Here is a 24662-nt window from a genome sequence, read left to right as displayed (position 1 = left end):
CTATAGTGGAGAAGTGTGGCTCAATAGTGGAGAAGTGTGGCTCAATGGTTAGAGCGGCAGACCCTGATGCAGAGGTCTGGCCCGGGACCAGGGTTCAATTCCTGCCTCGGCTGGTCTCGGCGGATCTTGGGCTCATAATTCCCCGGACCTGATTTCTCGCCTTGTATATTACATCAGCAAGGTAGAAATGCAGTAAAGTTCTTCTTAAAGAATAGGGAAGCCAAATACTCGGATCACAACAGAATGTTGATAGAATTTCTGACATTTTGTCTCCACAACAATATTTTCTTATTTGAAAGTCAATATTTCCAACAGGTGTCGGGAACTGCGATGGGAACCTGCTTCGCCCCCAGCTACGCAAATTTATTCGTGGGCTGGTGGGAGGAGCAGGTGGCCTGGGCAGTGGACAAAAGTCCATGGACAGAGAGGATCGTCACGTGGCACAGGTATATTGACGACCTTTTCGTCATTTGGAGAGGGACGAAAGAGAGTGCAGAGGAGTATATCAGGATACTTAATCAGAACAGTTATAACCTGCAATTCACAGTGGAAATCAGTGAGAGTTCTGTTAATTTCCTAGATCTCAAGGTCATTGTAATTGAAAATCAGTTGTGTACCAAACTTTACCGCAAGCCTACTGCTGGCAACTCAATCTTGCATGCCCGCAGTGGGCACCCGCCTAGATTAATCAACAGCATCCCGTATGGAGAGCTTCTCCGCATTAAAAGAAATAACACCAGAAAAATAGACTTTGAGAAATATGCAGGAGAAAGTATGGGAAGGTTTCGGAGGCGAGGTTACAGTGTACAGACCCTAGAAGGAGCGAAAAGTAGAGTTGACGCCATATCGAGAGCTAGGCTCCCCTCAACAGAAACTAACAGGAAGGTAGAAGGAGATAAAACGAAGGGCTTCAGGATGATCACCACCTTCTCAAAGCATGCTATGAAACTTAGATCCATATTTAGCAGGCACTGGAACATATTGCAAATGGATCCAGTTATCGGAATGGACATTCCGAAGAGACCCCTAATAACCTTTCGTAAAGCCAGGTCCCTCAGAGATAGCCTATCTCTATATATAGTTATATTGTAGTTATACAAATAAATATATTTATAGTTATATTGTTAAAAAGACATCAAAAGGTTTTGAGAGAGATCTGAAGGGTTTTCATCCCTGCAAAAAATGCAAGGCTTGTACCGGGAGTAGTAAAGTGTCGACATTCCAAGTACCGGGAATGCGGCAGCCCAGAACAATAACCACATTTTTGACATGTACTACCCCGTACGCAGTATACTGCTTCCAGTGCCCGTGTGGGCTTAAGTACGTGGGCAGTACGATCCATCCGGCCAAAATTAGGGTATTGGAACATGCCAGAGCCATTAATAATGGAGATACGACATACCCGGTGGCACGTCATTTTAAAGAATTGCATGGAGGGAATAGAGACTTGTTGACGTACTTCTGTTTGGACCATGTACCCCAGAACCCAAGGGGAGGAGACAGATTAATGACCCTGAGAAGGTTAGAGTCACGGTACATTATCGATCTCAACACTAAGGCGCCTGGGGGTTTGAATTATCATGAGGAACTGGCAGTACACTTAGGGGATAACTAATGAAGAGAGGATAATGTGTGATGAGACTGATTAGATTCCTGCTTCTGTTTAACTATAAATGTTTTGATGGTTTATCTCCATTATGAAGAGGTAGGACACTGTGTAGTGAAACACTTTTGGCCCGTGCAAGAAGAATAATGCATGGCAGGAATGATTAGGATGTGGCATGTGCCCATTTAGGGGCTAGATATTGATGTATATTGTATGCCTTTGAGCCCATCTGTGGGCTTTATATGCAAGCGAGATATCGCGCGAACTGTGGCATAATGTACATAAGATGATCAATATGTCATAATGTATATAAATGTCGATCTGTGATCGTGCTCTGCATTCGATGAACAACTGATTGCACGTTCAAAGATGGCGACCATGAATGTGGTCATGTGGTCCGTTATCAGTGTCAATGAATTGTAAACATAAAAAATGGCTGTTTCGGCACCGCCACTTTACCATCGACAAAGGCGAATGCCGAAACGCGTCTGGACACCGTGAGCTTTTTAATAAAAACTTTAAGATCGCCACCGTGAGTGCTGTTCTTTGTGGTGCAAACTACGAGGTTTTGGAGCAGTTATTTATTTATATATATATTTATTTATATATATATATATATATATATATATATATATATATATATATATATATATATATATATATATATATATATATATCCATATCCATATCCTATTAGACCTGCATGCACTTTCTGTTGCCAGGCATGTTGTTGCTTACAAAGTACATAATATGCGCTTATTCACTCACTCTCGTCCCCTTGTGCTAGTCAGTCATTCAGCTACACACTTGCGGCCACATGCATCAATGTTGCCGTTTGCGAATCCTTAATTGCGAAAATTAAGGAATCGCAATTAAGGAATCGCAAACGGCAATGCATGATTAATTCACTTTTTTTTTTTTGCGATTCCGTATTGTTCCTTAATTGCGATTCACAATTTGCGAATCGCAATTAAGGAAAACCCTTCCCATTGATTCCTATGGGCCAAGAGGCCCATAGGAATCAATGGGAAGGCGTTTACAATTTGCGATTTTCAATTTGCGAATCGCAAATTGAAAATGCAATTTCAAGGGTGCAGGGGGGTCCAAAGAACCCCTCCCTGCACCCCTGAAATTAAACTTAACTGCAATTTACACACAGACATGTCCCAAGGACGTGTGTGTAAAATGCAACTTTCAAAAATGAATGTTTGTGCATGTTTGAAGGTTTTCGGTAAATTAGCACGAGGTTCAACCTCATGCTAATTTACCCCTTCCAAATTGATAATTCGCAATCTAAAAATGATCATGCATTGCATTTCAGAAATCTGAAATTGCGATTTCTGAAATGCAATCGCAATTTTAGAAATCGCAACATGATTGCGATTCCTAAAATTGCGAAATACATGATGCATTGCAATTTTGATAATTGCATTCGCAAACGGCCGAAAATTGCGATTCGCACCGTTTGCGAATGCAATTATCATTGATGCATGTGCCAGTTGGTCTCCAGCGCAGCCTAGTATTCACTCACTCATCCTTCTCTCCCACTTCTTTGCTTTCAGCATGTTTATATAGCCACTTGTAGTCGTGCTCTGATGTTGGCGAGGTGTGCCTGATGATCCCTAACATTGACGTGGCAATCATGACTTTAGCATTTTGTGGTCCAGTCTTGATGATGAGAGGTCACTTTATGTTCATAAATTGCAGTTCATGCTTTTGTATGAGCATCCATGCATGCACTTCAGGAGGCGTGTCACTTTAAAAAAAATCATAAATGTTAAAATCTTATATGCTGTGATTACACTGTTGGTTGTTTTTGCTTGGACCATCTGTTCTTTCTTGCAGGCTGTGGTAGAACATGACCTAAGAAATAACAGGGTATTGGATGAACTGGTGAAGAACTTTAATTCTGCAAGGTATGTGAAATTGTGGCCACCCAAGTCCGGTTTTATGGTTGTGACAATCTCAGTTTATCATAAAGAAGAAGCTTGTGTTACGATCCAGACAGCTCATTGGTACCTGACAGAGAAATGTTGCAGTTTATGAAATTAAATAGCAAAATACAGAGCAGAAAGTTGTCTTTAATTGAATAATGGAGTGCTTTTTGGCTGAGAAACAAAGTACAGTGAATACAAAATGGTCAATGGTATTGACAAATGATTATTTTTTTACCAGAGTTATTGTTACCACAAAAGATGGGCACCTCATCTGGGTTATCAAATGTTTATCTAGTGTCATAGAGAGTTTCTAAACCAACAACTAAGTCATTATACTGATAGGAAACCATTGGTGTTGCACGCCATGCAGCGCTGACCCTTACTCTTAGGAGACATGGCATGGTTGGCCCTACAAGCCTAGGAGGTATGGAATCACTAACCACACAAGCCAAGCGGATACCTGAACTTTACGTTTTTTTCAATTCGAAATGAGGCCGCCAACCGTGCAAAGTGAGTACCTAAGTTCTGTTCATTGGGAAAAAAGGACTTGCACTGGGCACAGTGCAAGTCCCTATAAGACATGAGTGTCTGGCATCACTGACCCTATTGAGCTGTTAATATCTGTCGTCCCAGGCTTGACCTACAGTGCTCCAGCAAGCAGAACAAACACCCTTTCAGAAATTGACCCCCAGTCGTAGTGAAGCGAACTGTGCAAGGCTTCACATGGAGGTAGGGTGGGACCCCTGACTCCGAACTCAACAGTTATGCAGCAGACACCATAATTACTGTCCAGCCAAGTGCTTCTTTTTTTGTCAAAAAGCAATGTATTTTAATACTCTCCAGAAAACAATATTGCACACAGAAACAGTGAAGGCATAGGGTTCCACACCAATTCTAGGAGGATTTATTCTCAAAAACTGATCAGGTTTAACTTAAGCTCCAGTGCAGGGTCACAAGAATGTGTGAGCAGTTTGCCTGGCCCTGTCCTTAAAAAGTTACAGCACTGGGTCTCTGAAGTTATGATGCTGTTCCAACTCACTTTACTGGTCAGCACCAGTCATTTCAGCACTTACAGGTGATGTCCTCTGGCGGGATCTTAGTGGTTGATTGTAACTGTTGCTGGTCCGGGTCAAGATTGCTCGTAACTGTATGTATCTCTGGTCATGGTTGCTCATATCTGCAGGTTTGTCCGGTTGTGGTTGCTCATAGCTGCAGAACACACTGGTAGATTGTTGCTTAGGTCGGGGAGGCCGGAAAACCCATTCCACATTTTCATCTGTGCTAGTTGCAGTCACCACAGCAGTCTGCAATTTCTGAGGCTGCCCCAACTCTCCTGGGCACAGAAGCTGGGCTTCACCTTCTTGCCAGCTGACTCCCTGTAGAGGCATTGTGCTCCTTCTCCTCGCTCAGCAGGTCACAGGCCGGCCAGCAGCTCCCAGCACTCTCGCAGCCTTCAGGTGATGTTCCCTCACCTTAGGGAGATTGGTCCTACAAGACACCAACCCTGCATCTCAGCATTAATTAAGAACTTTGTGGAGTATCCCCTCCTTTGGTCAATAAAGAAAGAGGAGCAAATTGGGATAATTTAGATCCCAGTACTGTAGTCCTATTTCAGACAAGGATGTGGGCCCACTGCCTTAAGACCTAGAAATAGCCCGGGCAGTTCCTCTTCTTTGTGTATTCCAATTCTCTTAGAAAGCGTAGTCTTTGTCTCTGCTGTTGCTATATTCATCAGGGATTGACAATCGGTGTCGCCAACTGAAATTCCCTCACTAGCAGCACAATCAAGCATGAACTTCTGCTCTTGGCTGTCAACAGCCATCTTGGGAGTAGCATTTGGATGAAGACAAAAGAACACGGCCTGTCTGAAAGATTCACTTTACTTCTTAAGAGAATCTGTGGACCTTCTCCCTGCCAGCTGTCAGCCCCAATGCAGTGCTCTGAGAGAGGTAATCTCTAAAGCAATCTTGTCTCCATCCTCCTGTGCTTCATTGTCTGGGGTTTTTCTCTCCAAACCAAGAATGCCAGCAGTACACTTCCTTGTCTGAGGGGGTATGTCACAACTTCCATCCTCCGTCCTGTGCTATGTTGTACCAGGGAGTACAAACAAGCAACAATATCTCAACCGGTATTATTGAGAAGACTAGTTATCAAGGATGCACAAAACATTGCAAGAAAGGAAGGTCGGTAGAGGTGATTTCAAATGTGCCAAAGGCAACATATATTTGAGAGCGTACAGGGCACAGGGCATTAAAAAACACAATTGAGACAGGGGTTGTAGAAAATTGGGAACAGTTGTATCAGCACTGTAAGCAATTGTTGTGTAAGTAACCCGAAAACTTTGTGCACACAGGTGCTCGTGACACTCAAAGGTGGATGGCGCTGGTGACAAGTGAAAAAACAATGATGGCACAAAGTAGAGGTGACAAAAATATATACAAAGGGACTTGTGGTTCACAGTTAATTATATACATAAATTTGGCAGATTTACAGCATATTTAGTGAACCATGGTGAAGAGGCGTCGGAGGTTTTGCTGGTATGTCAACGGCGTTTCGATCCTAGCGATTGAGGATTATCATCAGGACCAGGTTACTGAATGAAGGTGCAGGGGTGAAGTGCAGCGAAGAGAGATTAATCAGTAATGGTGGATCGTCATCATTGGATGTGAAGAAAGAAGTGAACCCGGTTCGGTTGGAATCCGGGGGCAGCAGTGCAGATGTTTGGAGTGCCAGAGGCCTAGAGGCAGGCCAAGGACCTGGGTCGGCGCCCTGATCTACAGGTGCCGGTCACGGGGACGGATAATGAGGGACGACCAGGAGTGCCGTAACGGAAAGGTGAAGAAGCAGCCGATGCCTGAGACGGCCGATTCTCAGTGTGCTTGTACTGGGTCGGGTCCCCGATCTTCAGGCAGCCGTCACGTTGTGATCGGCTGAGTAAGTATCCAGACGTTGGTCGTGGAGCCGGAGGTTGCTTGTTTGGACATCCTCACCCAGATCTCAACCTGGTTTATGCCTTTTCTCGTGTTGTGTATACTTTTATTATGTTGTACCAGGGAACATCCATAATGGATTCCACTGGTCTGTTCAAGCACACGTCCACATTCAACATGGAGCCCTGCTACAGCACCACATAGAAGCAGATATTTCTGTCAGTGCAGGGCCTGGGCAATCCACTGAAGAAGAGGTTTACACGAGTGTTGTCAGTAGGCACCACTCCCTAAACAGGAAAAAGGTCTGTTCATGACTATCAGTCAAAAACATCTGGCACGCTGCCACCACCGTTTAATTTATATGTCCCAGTAGTCATGTGTCAGCCTTATAGGTGTGCTTGGTGCACCCCTCCAGACCACAGAGCATGGGTCTGAGCCTCATGGTTTAGAGGATTGGCTAAGCCACAGCATGCATGCATGATTGACGGGAGCTATGGCAATAAATTGTCAGGGTATCGTTGAGCTGGGTTATAATGGCTGGGGTTGCTCATCCATATTACCGTATATAGGGCTTGACCCTCCCAACATTCATGTTCTCTGGTGTTACTTTTTATATATCAACGAGGTGCATAAAACTATTATAGTTTCTCTAAAATATTTCAGAAGTACTTTAATAATAGAGGTGCTCCTTGTTTCTGGTTGTTACTGTTCCATGATTGTTCTGCGCTTTGGCTTTTTATCTAGACTGCCTTCATAGGAAGGACAACCACTCTGGCTTACATTACGATTTTGGCACCATCTTTGTTAGTAGACACATCTTTTTAAAATCTTTGTTTAAAGTTAATTAGAGTTTGGTTATGTGTAGCGATAACGTGCTTTTGAAATTCCAGTGAGAAAGATAAAAGCATATGCAACAAAACTATAAATGCAGAAATAAATAAAGGTATCACCTTTCATACACCACAATTTAATATATATAACGGGAAAAAAAAATTGTAAAGTGTTGTTGAAGGTTAGCTAGAGTGACCAAGGCTCTGACCTTTTGTACGTTTTATGGTCTCTTTAGTAAGAAATCTTCCATCCCTTTCTCGAGTGCTATGGAAATGTTGGTTCAGATTCTTGGGGCTGCACCAGAGAAGGATTGATTAAGCATTTTTGTTATTCAATCATCAAGTTACTAATTATTGTTCAGTTGGTTGCTGCAATTGGGACTGAGCCATTAAGTCACTAATTAATTTGAATATCTTAGTCACCACAAGCACACTCTCATTACCTTGAGTCTCATAATGTTGCACCCAGTGGTTAATTTGTAAAACAATAAGTACCGGGGCTCTCGTCAGGAGTCAGCTTGCACCAGCCAATTCCTCCTGTTAGCCTAAAACAGAAACCAACTACTGACCATGAAAGTGGGGAGAGGGTGTGGCGTAATTGCCAGAGCTGCTGACTTTGGAGCTGGGGAACCAGGTTCGAGTCTCGGCGTTGCTCAACACCCTGTGATTCTGGGGAAATCACTTAAACTCCCCGTAAATGAATGTGTCCTTACCTGGTACTCATGAAAAGCGCCTGTGTTGATGATTAAGTGCCAGTGCTGAGCATCGGAAAACCGCCGGCTCTAATTAAGCACTGGTTGCACCCCAAGCAAAAGGGGCATGCAGCTCACTAGACGAGATCCTTCAGAAGCATTGACACTCATTCTGTGCACAGCGCTGCGCATAGTGCCACATACATGTTGACAAAGGGGGGAGGTACTGAAAGAAATAGGCTAAATACATTTAAATATATTTATTTTAAATATAGAGATCAGCAGCACAGCAACGTACAGTCTTCTGTCAACTGCTTGACTTGCAGTTCACAGTGGTACATGAACATTCTCAGAATTAGAATACAGGATGAAGGAAAACAGTATCCCTTAACAAGCATATATAAATGTAACACATCTCCCTTATTAAATAAAAAAAAACAATGAAATGATAATAACACAGGTGGAAAACAAAAGAGCAGGAAACAAACTACCTAACATAATCTAGAAACTTTCCAGGAATCAGACGTACACGTGCAGAATCCTTAACTCTGTTGGCAATGGAATCATAAGGAACTTCAGAATAATTCTGGGAACTCGAGCATTATTGAACTCAAAAGAAATATTCTTGTGCAAACTATCATCATTGGACCCAGAGGAATTTGCACACATGCCTAACATTCCATAGCTTGCCATCCTGAGTTATAACTGAATTCCTGAAGACTTTGGTAATCTTGATGGGCTTATAGAATTTACTCGCACACTTACTTACTAAGGTATGTTGTTTGACATTCCATTTATTATCATACCAAGTTTTGAACTGATCTTGTTTCTCTTTAACTCTCAAAGCTGTGTCATCCTTATTAACCACATTTCTAATGTTATTAGCCACCTTTTCTTTCAACCACCACGGACAAATACTTGAGGCAGGATCCTTACCCTTCAATAAACGAAAAGGACTAACCTCAGTAATTGAGTGCGGCGTAATAAGATATGTCCACAATCTCTCTCTCAGAAGGTCCTTCCACAATTCTCCTTGCTTCGTAACTTCCGTGATATAACCCTTCAAAACCCTATTAAATCGTTCCACTTGACCATTTTCATGTGGGGAATACAAGGAAGTAGTGATACGTTTTATATTCATAGCCTTAAGAAGGTCTTCCATTTCACACGAAGTGAGTTGCACACCATTATCTGTAACAATCTGCGCAGGAGCTCCATCCCTAGAAAAAAACCTCTTTGAAGAACTCCAAAACTTTGTTTGTGGTAGCAATAGGAACCATCTTAACCTCTGGCCATTTCAAGTGGCAATCTACCAAAACTAAAGCAAATCTAGAATCAAGGTGTAAATCCAGGAAGGGACCAGAAATATCAAAAGCTAATTTCTTCCATGGTTGATGTGGCCAATCTACACTTTTGAGAGGTGGAACATTAACTTTACACACCTTATCAGAAGAGTTACAGATGACACAATCTCTCACTAGCCTATCTGCCATGCGATCCATTCCTGGCCACCAAAAATAAGTCCTAATAAGGCGTTTCATCGCAGACATACCAGGATGAGACTTATGTGACATTTCCAAAATCATTCCTCGAACACCAAAGGGTGGCACACACTTTCCATCTTTATATATAAAATCTCCATCCAACATTAATTCATCAGATACCTTAAACCAAGGTACGAGTTCTTCAGCAACATTAAACCTCTTTGGCCAACCTTCCCTAATGTACTTCTTGACCAAAATCATGACTTCATCCTTAATATCACAGTCTTTCCATGGATAACTTTGGTAAAACTCCTGAGGCACAGCCGGGAGCAGACTCTTGTTTGTGTTTGTTGCACTGTGTTTTATGAAAAAACTGTATTTTGGAAAGCTCTTTTAATCTCTGCACTTACCCTTCCTCCACACGATTGCTGTGTGCAGGCACCCCGTTTTTTAACAAAACGAGCGCTGGAAATGCTGAAATCGGCGCCCTTGCTCTAAGCGCCATTTCCCACGCCCTGACTTGGCCACGCCCCCTACGAGGCCACGCCTCTCCCCCTTCTCGCCCCTATAACAATGTGCATATACCGGAAGCGCAGCGGACGAGCGCAGCGGGCGCGACGATGGCGCGCCGAAGGCGCGCTTAAGGCAAGCTCGTCTGCGCTCGTCCGCGATCAGGACGCGACCGTGGCCGGCAGCTATCTTCGACCCCCTAACTATCCGATCGCTGCCTACACTCGAAAGGAGCTGCTGTCTCCGAAACCCCCCCAGTGCTTGACTTGCCTTTTCCCTTCTTCTGATGCTCAAGGCATTGCCCACGCCTGCTCTGGCTGTAACTTTTCTCTTCCCTCTCCCGGCTACACTATCAGGACGACTCACGCCCTGATTTCCCCCCCTCCACGCAGTCTACCTCCCCCCCGGACTCTCCGAGCTGCTCTGATCAACTGCAGATCCCTGAGTAAACACGCCATCGACATCTGGCAGTCCCTTTGAGACAACGATTGGGACCTGCTTTTCCTGACCGAAACCTGGCTAAATGACACCACGAATCCCGCCATCACCCTCGCACTACCGAGGGCTACAACATCATCTGTGCAAACAGACCCAATGGTAAATCCGGGGGTGGTGTTGCGTTAATTCACAAATCCAAATGGACGGTTTCCCTTCCCCCATCTGATCAAATTGACATCATCGAAGGCCTGCCCTTTAACGTCCAAATCTCCCCGTCCTCTTCTTGTTCTGGAATTCTTATTTACCGCCCCCGCATTCCAATGTTTCTCACCTACTGGCTTTAGCGGACTATCTTATTCAGCTCAGCACACGATATGCCAATTTCACTGCCCTAGGAGACTTCAATCTTCATGTCGACAATGATTCCTGCCCTGTAAGCTAGCCCAAATAGTTACCCTACCTACACACCAAGCGGGTCATACCTTGGATCTGATCTGTTCCAACCTACCTTCTATCCGAGCTACATCTCCCATCCCGGTTATATGGTCGGACCATTTCCTCATCCCTTTCGAGATTGACATCCCCAGCCACGCCAGACCCGCCATCTCCCCTAAATTATCAGGTAGAAACTGGAGTTGTATTACTCCTGAATTACTCCTGGGACACCTCAAAAACTTTCCTCCTTGTTTGTCGTCCGATCCGGACACACTGATTGACTACCTGGACTCATGGATCACTCAGGCCTTGGATGCCCTAGCCCCCAGCAAACCCATAAAAACCTACAGGGCGACACCCTCTGCACCATGGTACTCTGAGGAGCTGCGGCAGAAAAAGGCCTCTTGTAAATCCCTCGAACGCCTCTGGAGACTCAACTTCTCCCTGGACAGCAAAACTACTTATAAATCAGCCCTCCAAGAATATCGCAGACCGATTGAAAAACACAAACGTGATTTCCTGGCATCTCGTATCCAACTTGCCAGTAATGGCCCTAGGGAAATTTTTAACATCGTGAGATCCTTCACAAACCCTATTGCGCTGACTCGCACTCAGCCTGCCTCCCAGTCGCTTTGCGACAAACTCTCTAAATTCTTTGAGGATAAGATTGAGGCCATTTATTCCTCCTTCCCCCTCCCCAACACTGCAGGGCAAAAAAAAAAGAACCTCATCACCCTCTCGTCCCAGTTACCCACCCTACTCGAATTTGATACCATATCAGAAGCAGATTCTCTAGCTGAATTAACCAAATGCAAATCAGGCTCACCTAAAGACCCCTGGCCTGCCAAGCAATATAAAAAACACGCATCCCTCCTTAACCCTTACCTGAATCTCATATGGAATCATTCACTTAGAACGGGCTGTTTCCCTGCCAAATGGAAACATGCCTCCTTAGTTCCCATCCTAAAAAAACCCAACTTGGATCCAGACAACCCAAGCAACTACAGGCCTATTTCTCTCCTGCCCGCCCCAGCTAAGATCTTGGAAAGACTGGCACACTCCCAGCTGTCGAAATACATTGAAACCAATGGTCTTCTCCACGATTCCCAGCATGGATTTAGATCGGGCCATAGCACCGAGTCGGCCCTTATTGAAATGGCCGACTCGGTGAGATGGACGCTTGATCAAGGATCGAGGGCGGTGTTGGTGCTGCTAGTTTTATCGGCAGCATTCGACACCGTCTCTCACAAAATCCTGCTGGATAGACTGGAGGACCTTGGGCTGGGCGGCGCTGTCCTGAATTGGTTTTCATCCTACCTTTCGGACCGCACGCAACAGGTCTTCACACCCCCTTTCTCCTCTTTGGCAAGACCGCTCAAATGGGGAGTCCCACAGGGCTCTTCTCTGAGCCCGCTCCTTTTTAACGTGTATTTCACCCCTTTAGCCAAGTTGATTGCACAAACAGGGATCAAATCTACTTCTTACGCTGATGACATCCAGCTTCTTTTCACTTTCGACTCCCACTCCCCCTCTGCTTTTGATCCTTTGAAATCCTGTCTCAGGGATATCTCGAGCTGGATGGACACCAACTCCCTTCGGCTTCTTTTTTTTAATACACCTTCCCCCCTGGACTCCAGGATATGGTGGCCAGAAGACTTGTGCCTGGCCCCCATCCCTAAAGATTCGGTGAGAAATCTCGGAGTCCGCTGGGACACTCAACTTAGCTTTAAAAATCAGGTGCAAACAGTAGCAACCTCCTGTTTCGCCAAGATTAGAACCATAAAACGCCTCATCAACTACTTGCCGGCAGACTGCCGTAAGACTGTGATCCAGGCCCTGATCATATCCCATCTTGATTACGCCAATGCCCTCTACCTTGGTATCACAGCGGGCCTCTGCCACAAACTCCAGACGGTCCAAAATGCTGCCGCCCGGCTGGTTGAGAGAATCCCGGCCAGACACCATATTACTCCTCACCTTCGTTAGCTACACTGGCTGCCCATGGCAAAAAGATGTGTGTTCAAAGCCATGGTACTGGCCTTTCGAGCTTCAAAGGGCAAGGGATCGGCACACCTTAAAAACACCCTTCGTCCCTATGCCAACTCCAGGACTCTTCGGTCCAATTCCCTACATTTCCTGGATACCCCTCGCTTTAAACGATCTCAGGCAGGTGGCAAAACCTTTGAGGTTTGTGCTTCCCAGTGCTGGAACAAACTCCCTTTAGCCATACGCACCTGTCAGACAGAATCAGTCTTCCGTGGATCCCTGAAAACACACCTATTCCCATCTTAAACCTGGATATCTGCCCCTCTGACCTGCCCTTTTGTTTTCAGAGTTTCAGCGCCGGGACGCCCCGTTGGGGCCGCTGCGCGCTCTATAAAATTCTCAAATAAATAATAATATCTTCAGTAATGTTAAAAAATGAACCAATTACCACATACTGAACAGACATTACCACTTCCTGGTCATTATCCTTAACTTCCACTTCTGACTCACATGGAAGACGTGATAAACAATCAGCCATCACGTTTTTTTTCCAGGAACAAATTCCATTTTAAAACAATATTCCTGCAACCTAGATGTAAGCCTGGCAATCCTTGCAGTCGAGTTCCATCCACCCCCCAGTGATAAAATATACACTAATGGTTTGTGGTCAGTCCTTAAAATAAAACTCGAACCCCAAATACAATTCCTATAGTGTTCAATAGCCCACACACTGCTTGACTTGCAGTTCACAGTGGTACATGAACATTCTCAGAAATAGAATACAGGATGAAGGAAAACAGTTTCCCTTAACAAGCATATATAAATGTAACACATACTTAGCTCTGCCCCTTCCTAACACGCACTACCATAGGCCATCTAAAATAAAATAGTACTTTTTGTTTACATTCTACATTTAAAAGCGGCCACGAAGAGCTATGTAATACGAAGCACACTGTTTTTCAACTTCTGGCTGCCATGTCATAGAGCTATTTTAGGACACACTGAATTTGTGGTTAGTGTACACCGCAAATGTAGTGGACTAAATAGGCATGCTTTTCATTTTTACAAATTTTAGTTGTTTTGTACAGTGTCGACTTTGCTCCAAGAGGCACTTGAATGATTTACAATATACATCGTTACTGTAGCTGAGAGTAACCAAGTTAAAGGGCTTGTGTGTTGAATAGTAGGGCGTGGTGTACAATGCATATGAGACAGGATAAAACAAACTAGGATTTACAGGTGTGGGTCGATATGTAAATTGGACACAGCACTATACACATGTTTTTATTTAGAAAATTGTACATTATACTTACTTAGTTTAAATAGCATCTATTTAAAATGTGTAGCAATTAAAGATAATGATTTTTCCAGAATTGCGTGACTTGTGGTTACATGTGGAAGACAGAATTTGTACTAATGCCTGTGAGGTTTAGCGTGTCAAGATCTGCGACATCTGCTAAAGATTTTAATATTGTTTTTGCTAAATATTATAGCCATCCTTCGGCAACGAGTTAGAAAACCTTGTTTCGTAACTCCCTCTTCCTTGCTATTGAAAAGCCTTCCCTGTTGGAAGGAGATACTACAGTTATTGAAGTCAGAGGCAATTAATAACCTTTAATGCAACAAAGCGTCAGGTTTGGAAGGATTATAGCGGAATTATACCAGACCTAGGGCTAGATGTAGTTAATTTAAATTTACCGATTCGAAAATACCGAATTTTACCGATTCGGTATTTTCGAATCGGTAAATGCTATGTAGATAAAAAATCAGTAAAAATTACTGAATCGGTATTTACCGGCCTGGAGGCCCATAGGAATGAATGTCAATTACCGAATCAGTAAAATAGGGAAAGAGTCATGGGTGGCAGGGCGTCACATTAACACCCTGTTGCACCCCTGAATAGTGCTTGTGTGCACATGTGGCACACATACATGCCCTATGGGCATGTTTACAGAGGTGTCTGTTATTTACCACCAACTTATAGTTGGTGGTAAATAACGAATCCTTAAAGCACAGAAGCACTTCCTACGTGTCATTTACAGATTCGGTAAATACCCAATCGGTAAATGATGATTTGGTAAATACCGAATCTGTAAATTGCACACCTACATCACAAAAGCCTATTACTGGTCGGTAACGGCCAAAATTCATTAATTTCAGCCGTTACCGACCGGTAATAGACTTCCTACATCTGGCCCCTAGTTCTCAGAGCTGTCTACACTTTAGGTGCCGTCTACAGTCCACCTTTAGCCGCCTGCGGTCAAAGACCTACAGTGTATGATACCAATTTTTAATGTAGAGTTTGGGACTGTTTACTATTGGTTGGTTTCTTGCCAGTCTCATTTGCATAGCTTTCCTTCCTCTTCTTGTGTTTGTCCCTCCCCTGTAGCAGAACTCCTTTACCATGCTTTTGACTGGATCACTCTTTTCCATCCACGGCTTAAATATGGAAACAACACTTTTAATTTTCTTTCAGCACTTCATGGGAGAGCATGTTTTTTTTGTTCTCTTCCTCATGTTATGCTTCTCACTCACATCGCTGCACTCCCCCTTGCACTTTATGTTGCTCCTCTCTGTCTCCCAGCTTGTTTGTTGCTTTCCTCAACCCTTTAGCTGTGTATTACTTTTTTTCCAACACTCCCTGACCCCCAATTTCCTCTGTGTTGTTCCCTGCCTCTCCTTGTTTGGTGTTGTTGAGGCCTTGCTGCCCGTCGCTCTCTGAGGTTCAAGTGCGCCTGCTTCCCCCTGCCCCGCCTCTGTTCCTCCATAACTCCCTATATTTATTTCATATTTAGAGGGGGTGGGAGGTGCTCGGCAGCTGCATTTTCCGTCCGGGCCACACTATTTTTTTTTATGTACTGTTTTTTATTTAATTTTTTTGTTATTATGAGCTCTTTTGTACCTTTTTCTTCTGTTTTCTATTCATCGTTTTAAAATGGGCATCAAGCATCTTAAGAGTAAATTGAAGCCAAAATGGGCGCTACAGTGTAGCATACACACACCCACCTCATGCCGCTGTGGTGAACATTATGCTGTTTTTTTTTTTAGCCGTAGCTCTTCTGGTGGGGTAACGCCTTTAAAAGGAGAAACCTATTACCAAATCTCACTGTTTAATGTCGGTGCTTCTGATGCAGAGTTGTTACATTCTATGCAAGAGGCCTTAATCCCTGGGATTGCGAAACCTTATAGAAACAATACCAAATGTGCCGTAGTTCCATGATAAATATCTACACCAAATTAAAATAATATTCACTGTTCTGTACCTATCATTATTAGAGGGCACCATGGAAGAGATCATGTTGAACATACTCTAAATATATTCAAAGCACTGTACGTGAATTGTACCACCAGTTTAAATATCAATGGTGTTATTTCTAATAGTTTTAAGTTTGAAATGAGGACTAGGCAGGGGTGCCTCAGTGTTTGTATTTTCATCAACATGGCTATTGAATCTGTGTCAATCTCTGTTTTAAAAAAATAACCAGATATTTTGGTATTACAATAGAGAATTTGAAATGCTTTTTTATACTGATGACATTTTGTCGTTTACAATATCAAAAAGATGGAACTGGTTTAAATGAGCTAATGTATGCTTCTGGTAATGTATTGGGTCAACAATTTAACTGGAATATGTCAGAGGTGTTTATTACAAATTATAGTTAAACCCTGCGGTGGCAAAAGTATCATGATATTTATATACACATCAGAAAATAATGAATCTATGAATCTTTTGTTAACAATTGCTTGTGATTTTGATAGATGGAAGAAATTGAATTTACATGCATACATTTATGGAGGGAAAACATCTAAGATCCTGTTGTTTTACAAAACCTTTCTCTTTCTTTATCCTTTTTTATTTTATTTTTTAAAGAAGTTTATAACAAAATAAAGGAAGATTTCTGTAGAGTGATAAAATAAAATTCCAGATCTCGTGGGCTTTAAATTTAGAGACAAAACAAACAGTTTGACAGTTTTTGTTAAATGTACTTGCGTGGTATGTACGCTCTTTATTTTTTGCTGCATTACTAACTCTTTAGTATGCCTCTTTGTAGTATCACCTGACCTTGAAAATTATTAAGTGCCTCTTATGGAAGTCCTGGATGGCCACAAGTCTATTGATATATATTTTTTAAATTCTGTTTCTTACATTTTTCAACCACTAAAACAGATTAAATACTGCACAGAGTTAGACCATGTCCTTCACAATATATACAGCACATTGGTGTTGGGTAGAAATGTCCACAGCCCTCCATATATAGTACAAGAAAGGCATGCAGACTCCTTTAATCCACCACAGTAAAGCCAGCTATGACCCACGGCCTCATACTTTTGTGCACGAATTCCGGTGGTCTGTTATTTGGAGGGCCCATGAGTTTAACATCTCAACTCATTCAGCCCAAAACATATTGTTATCCAAAATGTCTGACAACAGAATTCAATGCTTTTGTTTGAATATGAGCCAAGAATAAAGAACCCACAAGACTCCTTATAATCTTCTGCATTGGTCACACTCAAAGTTATTCTGAGATGCATATGGCATCACTTTAAGAATAATTGGTTTGCCACTGGTATAAAATGTCCATTTATTTTCAGTGATATCTGCCTAATTTTTAGAACTTCGTCAGAGGCCAGATTTTAAATATTCAAATGATTATCAGTTTGCACGGCAGTTGAGGATGCAAAGTTTGACCTGAATCTTAAATTCATTTAGTAGAAACTGCCTTTGAATCTCTGCCTTTTGGCTAAGATCAAGTGTAGAATCCTTTTTTATCAGTTTAATATCTGATACATCCAATAGAAACTGGATTCTAGTTGAATGGGGCGGCAATTTGGATGGTGAAATATGGTTTATCTTGTTTAGTATCTTTTGGCTGTTAAATGGATAGCACGAGCCTTTATGTCATACGTTTTCAAAATGCATTTAGAATGGAAAATTCTGGTGTGGTATTTTTGATGGAACTGATTTAATTATTGGGCACAGTATAAATATATTAACTGCTCTTCTGTTATTTTACTTATTATCCTTCTCTCTGTAGTTGACGTGGTCAACAGCATTGGCTTCACTATTGCTATTTGGGTGCCAAGAGGCTGATCTTCTAGAATACTGTGGCTCCCTTCTGTTGAAAGCCAGCTATCAATTGTCTGAGATGCCAACGCTTTGACACAGTTGCCTGACAGTAATCGGGTCTGACGAAAAAACTGAAATCTTTACCTGAGCGTTTTTAATCTGGTCTTGCTAGATTAAATACCGCTTCCCTTGCCAAAAAATTACTAAATTTGACCAAAATAGCCCTAGGATAGGCATCATTTTTTTGCTTGTTTCGGAGAACAAACGGGAAACGATGAGCTCGTTCAATCACAACTGACCAGTCCCACATTCCCAGTTCAGGAAACGCCTCAGAGAAAAGTTCACAAATAAATTTTTGAACATCAGGACCGCCTAAATTTTCGGGCACCCCTAAAACTCGTAGATTATTTCGACGAGCTTGATGCTCCAATTCAGTTAGCTTTATACTGATGTCATCTCGTTGGTCTTTCACCAAAGAAAGTTCCTTTTTTTGGGCCACCACCTCGTCTTCTAGTGTTGAAATCCTATTCTCAGCTTCTGAGACTCTAGCAGCCATATCCGTACAGATCTTTGTGATACGTCGGGTGGCATTCTGTACCTTCCGGCAAGTAGCCTGAGTGCGCGCGATCTCACCTTTCGTGCCAGATCTGTGGGTTAACAATGTTTGGTATATCATTGCCGATGTGACTTCCCCATTAGGAGCTGTTTCAGAGTCAGATACAATAAATTGTTCGTCTAGCAGATTAGGGTCTCTGGTCCAGTATTTATGTCTCTTGTGGATTGCGTGTTTCGAGTAGACTTTTTCTTGACTGTAATATCAGAGAAAGGTGATGTTTCGCCCTCCCCCACTTCTTCCTCTATGCTAGTGTCATCCGCCGGGTAATCAGCCCAGTCTCTATCCAGGCTTTCCTCCGAGGTTAGATCAGACATTGAATAGAATTGATCATTGGTATCTTGTATCATATCCTGTATCATATCCTGTGCTGCTAAAAGTCTTGAATTTGAGTTATCTTCCAGGGCAAAGTTTTCATTGTTAGTTTCTACTTCGGATAGAGTTACCGACCTGACTGGGACTACATCTCCCATAATACCGTTTTCAGCAGCCCCCATTTCAGATGAAGAGTTAGAATTCTGGACTGAGTCTGATTCCGGATTAATGACGTTAAACTCAAGCACCCCTGTTACTGTTTGTGCATTAGTAGAAACATGAGTCTGTGCATCCGAGTCTATAATACTGTCTTTTTCACCCAACATACTTTGAGACTCTTGAGAGGTGATTGCCACCGTCCCTCCAGACTGTATACGGACATTTTTGGCAGATTGCTTCTGAAATAATTCAGGCACTGTTTGTGCAGCACGATCAGCCCCTCTCTTAACAGTCTGAGATCTTAAATTAACAGCTGCTGACTCACCAGATTTAGCATTGCCAGGAGAACCACTAGATAAATCTTCATGCTCGTTATCGCACACAGCGGCTATTTTGTTTCTTCCAGTCCGTGTGGTAGGCTTCGCATTCTTAGGAGCCATGGTAATACTGTTCCCGCTGAACGCTAAAGTTACTCGAGGTAACCTCCCGAGCCAGAGTGGGATGCGCCAAATCCGAGGCAAACAGTGCAGTGCACGGCCGGCAAGCAAAACAGCAAACACCATTGAAGGCGGAACCGCGGGTCAGTTTCTTCGTCTCGGTCTTGATCCTGCGAAGAAGACCGCCGCCCACAGCAGCAGTAACGATGTCCGAACCGTGGAGACTACAAAAATGCTTAAAGCAGCCCTTGGTCGAGTCAAGACAGATTTACCGCCTCGATACCTCACTTAATGCATAGAAGGTGAGGTTTTTTTTTCGGCGGCTTATCCCCCTCCTTCAGAACGGGAGCAGAGGAGCCGACAAGCTTACACCGCTAGAGTCGCGGGCGCCATCTTGCCTCCAAGCTAAATATAGCAAAAACGCAGATCATTCATTCCGAAAATGGCCGCCCCAAAGATATGGTATTTGTATCGGAGGGTCAATATTTGGGGATCACAATATCCTCTAAAGTCGAGGATATTGTTAGTTTAAACATCGAACCTGTAATAAAATCTTCGAATATTACGCTGAACAGGCTTATTAATTTACATTTTTCCCTTTATGGTCGGGCGAATATTTTGAAGATGTTAATTTTTCCAAAATTCTTATATTTATTTCGAACAATTCCTTTTATTGTTTTCGACATCGTATTTTTCTCAAATGGATAGAATGGCTTCCAGATTCTTATGGAGCTATCACCGGACCAGACGTTCTATTAGTCGATGCTCTTTCCCTAGGATGAAAGGTGGCTGGGGGGTCCCCAATTTTCGATTGTATTATTGGCTTATTTTATTAAAATATATGGGTATACTAATCTTCCCAGGGATTACCATCGAACAAGCGATATATCCATCAATTTATGAAATATTACTGGGAGAGGAAGTTCCTCAATCTTTGGTTAAAATTTTGGAAATCAGTTATTATAAAAAAACTAAATTTAAAATTATAGCAGCGGCTGCCTTAATTTGGCGGCAGTTTAAAAAGAAAATTACTAATCTTAAAGATATTAGCTATTATACTCCAATTTTGAAGAGCAGAGTATTGCCCAAGATTTTTGATGACCCAATTACGAAAAGATGGTATGCTGCAGGTGTCCATATCTTGGGAGATCTTTATAATGATAATCAACTATGTTCTTTCTCCAGTTTACAAGTTAAATACAATTTGCCGAGACACGATTTCTTTAAATATCTTCAACTTCGGAACTTTTTAGAAATAAAAGGTCTACTTGATAATATCTGTATGAATAAAAATAATGTTTTGGAAGCATTAAGAAAAGGGGGGAGAATTGGCTCAACTTATCAGTTAGTAATAAATCAAATGGATGATGACCTAAAACTAATCGAAATTAAATGGCAAAGGAAACTTGGAATCGCTAAGGTCGATATAGCAAGATCGATCAAATTCTCAACCAAAGTATTGTTTAATGGCTCATTGCAGAGCCAACATTTTATGGCTATCTATGACTTGTATTATTCACCTGCGAGGTTGGCTAAATGGAGAGGAAGCCATGGTGATAAATGTAACGGATGTAATGAAATAGCTGCCGACTCCAGTCACATGTTCTTTAAATGTCCTAAACTCTCTCAATTTATTACAGATATCGAATTCTTTATTAATAATAGTTTGGGGGTCTCGGCTAAATTAAATACGGAAATGGTCATCCAAGGTTTAGAAACTAATCAAATAGGAATTAGGACATTAGGTGAAGAAGTGTTCTTATTCATCTGTATGGCAGCTTTCCGTTTTTGTATTACCTCACACTGGCTTGATCCCGAACCTCCTGTCTTTAGCCAATGGCAAGCCAAAATGTTATCTATATATCAATTTCAAACTGCGATCTATAGATCAAAGAATGTCGTAAAGCAGAGATTCGGGTCAAAAGTCTGGGCACCTATTCAGAAATGGATATAATTTATTGATTTACTAATCTTTATATAATATAAGGGCCAAATGAATTCATTTATTGTATCTGTATATGTTTCTATTTTTTTTTTAATTCTATGTTTAATTTGTACTTTGTGCCCGGTATAAGACAGTCTTGTTTTACTTCTTGTGTAATGTCTGATTGTTTGCTGAAATAAAATCAATAAAAAAATTTTTTTTTTTTAAAGTCAACAATTTCAGTGTGTGTAAGAGGATGGTTCTACTGGTGTTGTGAGACTTGAATGATTTGAGACTTAATCGCCTGACATTCATGTATCGGCCTCTTCCATCTGGCACTCGAGGATAACTTTTGTCTGTCTCAGTTTAGACATTGGACAGTGACCCCAGAGAGAAAAGTTCATAGGTCCTAAAATTCATAATGGAGTTCTTAAAGAGAAAACTAAATATTTTTCCTCCTTTAGTTGGGGCTTTGTCCAACAGTTTCCACCTGGTCCCACAAATATAGGGAGGAATTGGAGGATAAATTAGATCTACACATTCCTGAAGATACTTGGTCTATCATTTTGGCTAGAGCACATAGAACATTCATATGTGTCGGATGCAGAGAGCACTTTTCTAAACTGGTAACGCGATGTCGTGTTATAGATGAACAGTTGAAATCCACTCATGGTAGTTTGGATGGATGCAGGAACGGCTGCTGCCAGACAGGTAAACTTGCGATATGTGGTGATCCAGTTCCCAAGTCAAAACCATTTGGAATCAGAATTGGAAGCTTATACGACACCTGGTCCTCTTGCATATTGTGTTTGGTTTCACCGATGTTATGACTGATTCGCTTGGTGACGTTTACGTTACTAGCATCTAGACTCACAGTGGCATAGATGTGGAGATGTCCAGAAACCCCCTTAATATCATTATGATGGGGTAAAATGTGGGCACCTAAATGTGATGCAGACACTTTGTGGCCTGATTCACTATAAAATTGTGTAATATGAACACATATGGGGTCATTTTTGAACTTTTGCTCAGTGTAAGCTAATCATGGAGTGGTAACAGTTTGTGGTGGGCCCACAGTAACATTTCACAGGTCCAGTTTCTCAGAAAAATAATTGAAAGCATTCTGAGATGTTATCAACTATTCTATGTTGATTCAAACCTACTGCTGAAATGTTTGATCTTGGACCCCATTTTCAAATTTATTTTAACATTTGCTTTCTTTATTTACTTGGAAACAATTGAACTTGATTTTACATTGCCCTTTTGTGACTCTTCCTTATCTTTTCTTCTCTATTATTGCTCATTCCTTTTCCAAATGAACTTTTTTTCTTTTCACAAAATCGACAAAATATAGCTATTAAAAAAAGGAACGAGTTGTTTGTCAGTCATGCAGCTAGTGACCCCAGCACCCTATTGATAAGGAAGCTCTTTATGCTCTGCATTTTTAAAAGCATCAGAATATGGATAAAGTATGCAGCTAAAAACATCTGCACTGTTTTCAGGGTTCAAATGGGAAAAAAACATTGCTATTATTGAAAGCTCAGATTCCCCTGGGCTTTGTGCCAATGTTGGTTTTCCCCCTCCCCTTCATAAACCACTCCTGGCAATGCTCCTGAAATGACAGTCTTTTTAGTACAAGTTCACCAGTTGCTAGCTTGCATTAAGCGCTCTATTTTTCACCCTCCGCCACCATCCCTTTGGAACCTTTATGAAAACATGTGCGTGAGAATTGGCACGAATAGCACAATTTTACTGCATTTAGTTTCTAGAATTAAGCATCTGCAAATTTGCATATCAAGTTATGCAGATTGCTGTAGGAACGGATGTATTTTCCCTTTTGCAAACAAATTCAATTTTGCTCTAAAATGGCCCTCCCCGGGCTCGTGTTCGGGATTGCTTTGTTTGAGACCAGTGTGGGAACCAGCTCACAGGGCGTCCTGTCCTGCCTGTGGCTCCGGCGGACGGCATCTTAATTACCCGCCCATCGATTAACCTCTGTTACATGCATCTCGGTAATTAAATTACCTGTCGCCTCCTTATACAGTTCCCGGGCCTTCCACGCGATCACGATAAAGAAGAGCATGCGCATTTGAAATTGGGGCCATGCATTCTGCAAGATTGTTGATCAGCCTTTCAATATATTTTATTTTATTTTATTTATTTATTTATTTATTTATTTATTTATTTATTCATTTATTTATGTATGTATGTGTTTTATAGAGGACGAACTTTACCCGTTAGGGTATCAGAGCGCTTTACAAAGAAACATAGGAATGTCCAAAGGCATAGCATCATCCGGTTACGGAATGGCTTTTCTAAAATATTTAGGCCAAACTTTTCTAGACCGCAAGGCTCTTGATACCCAGTTCATTTGTGAATGTTGATCCATGTGCATTTGGGATTTTGCAGATTTTCGAGTTATGCTATAATTATCACACTGCTGCTTTTTTATCTATCAAATAAAACCAAACAGAAGAATTTATTGGAGGTAAGGGTCGAGGAGAAAAAAAAAAGACAAAACATTCGGAGTTTAGTGCAATAAGCACCGATGCTGCGTGATATTCCTTATTTTCAACGCAAAAATTGGAATATGACTTATTAACTGCACCAAGTTCACAGCTTTCGTCAGGGTAACGCTATTTACTGGGTGTGTTAAGTTCAGTAAAAACGATAACGTAACTCTTCGCACTGTCACTTACTTGACGAAGAGCCAATATCACATGGTGTACATAGGGTGAGCTGACAAACTCTACATGGAGTAAGTAGGTTTCCAGTTTGCTTGTTGGAAGCTTTGCATCCTTTTGAGTCCATGCTGAATTTTGCATCCTCCTTAGGACATTGGAGGTAGACTTGGAAGCCTTTATATATGTATTATGAAGAGGGCAGAGGTGGAACTCACACTTGTCAGTGGCAATAATTCACACCACAGATATAACCTGGATGGGTGTCGTCGAGCGGTCCACAACCCTTTCATTTATATACCCTTTGACCAAGCACGGTCATTTGACGCGTTATCGTGAGACTATCGCATGGTACCGCCGTGTTGAGAATACCACGTTAACACGGCGTAATTTTACCGCGATAGACTGCGATGTGGAAAGTTGCATTAAGCTAATTTTGCGATAATTATCACACGTTCTTGAGAATATCCCCCTGTGTTTGCTAATTCTCTTTTTACTTCCCTTTTCTTTTGATTCTTGTTAATTTGTTGTTGCCTAGTATTGAGGTTTGTAATGTCTTACAATTGTCACAGTGAATCAGCAGATAAGAGAAGTATTTTTTCTTTTGCACTGCACAG

At 42.0% G+C, this 24662-nt stretch overlaps 1 protein-coding gene and 1 non-coding gene across 5 annotated transcripts in view; both read left to right on the top strand.

The window, feature by feature from the left end:
* Window positions 1-24662, top strand: part of RAD18 (RAD18 E3 ubiquitin protein ligase) — a 742369-nt gene that overhangs the window by 151721 nt on the left and 565986 nt on the right. For all 4 annotated transcript variants that reach the window (XM_078662418.1, XM_078662420.1, XM_078662419.1 and 1 more), the window contains one exon: window positions 3452-3522. In XM_078662418.1, coding sequence (XP_078518544.1) covers window positions 3452-3522 — 71 coding nt within the window. The remainder of the gene's footprint in view (window positions 1-3451; window positions 3523-24662) is intronic.
* Window positions 17571-17759, top strand: LOC144783523 (U2 spliceosomal RNA). The gene has a single exon (XR_013601485.1). It is a non-coding gene; the product is annotated as a U2 spliceosomal RNA (small nuclear RNA).

This window comes from Lissotriton helveticus, chromosome 9, assembly GCF_964261635.1.
Source record: "Lissotriton helveticus chromosome 9, aLisHel1.1, whole genome shotgun sequence".
Lineage (NCBI taxonomy): Eukaryota > Metazoa > Chordata > Amphibia > Caudata > Salamandridae > Lissotriton > Lissotriton helveticus.
This window is presented reverse-complemented; position numbering and strand designations above follow the sequence as displayed.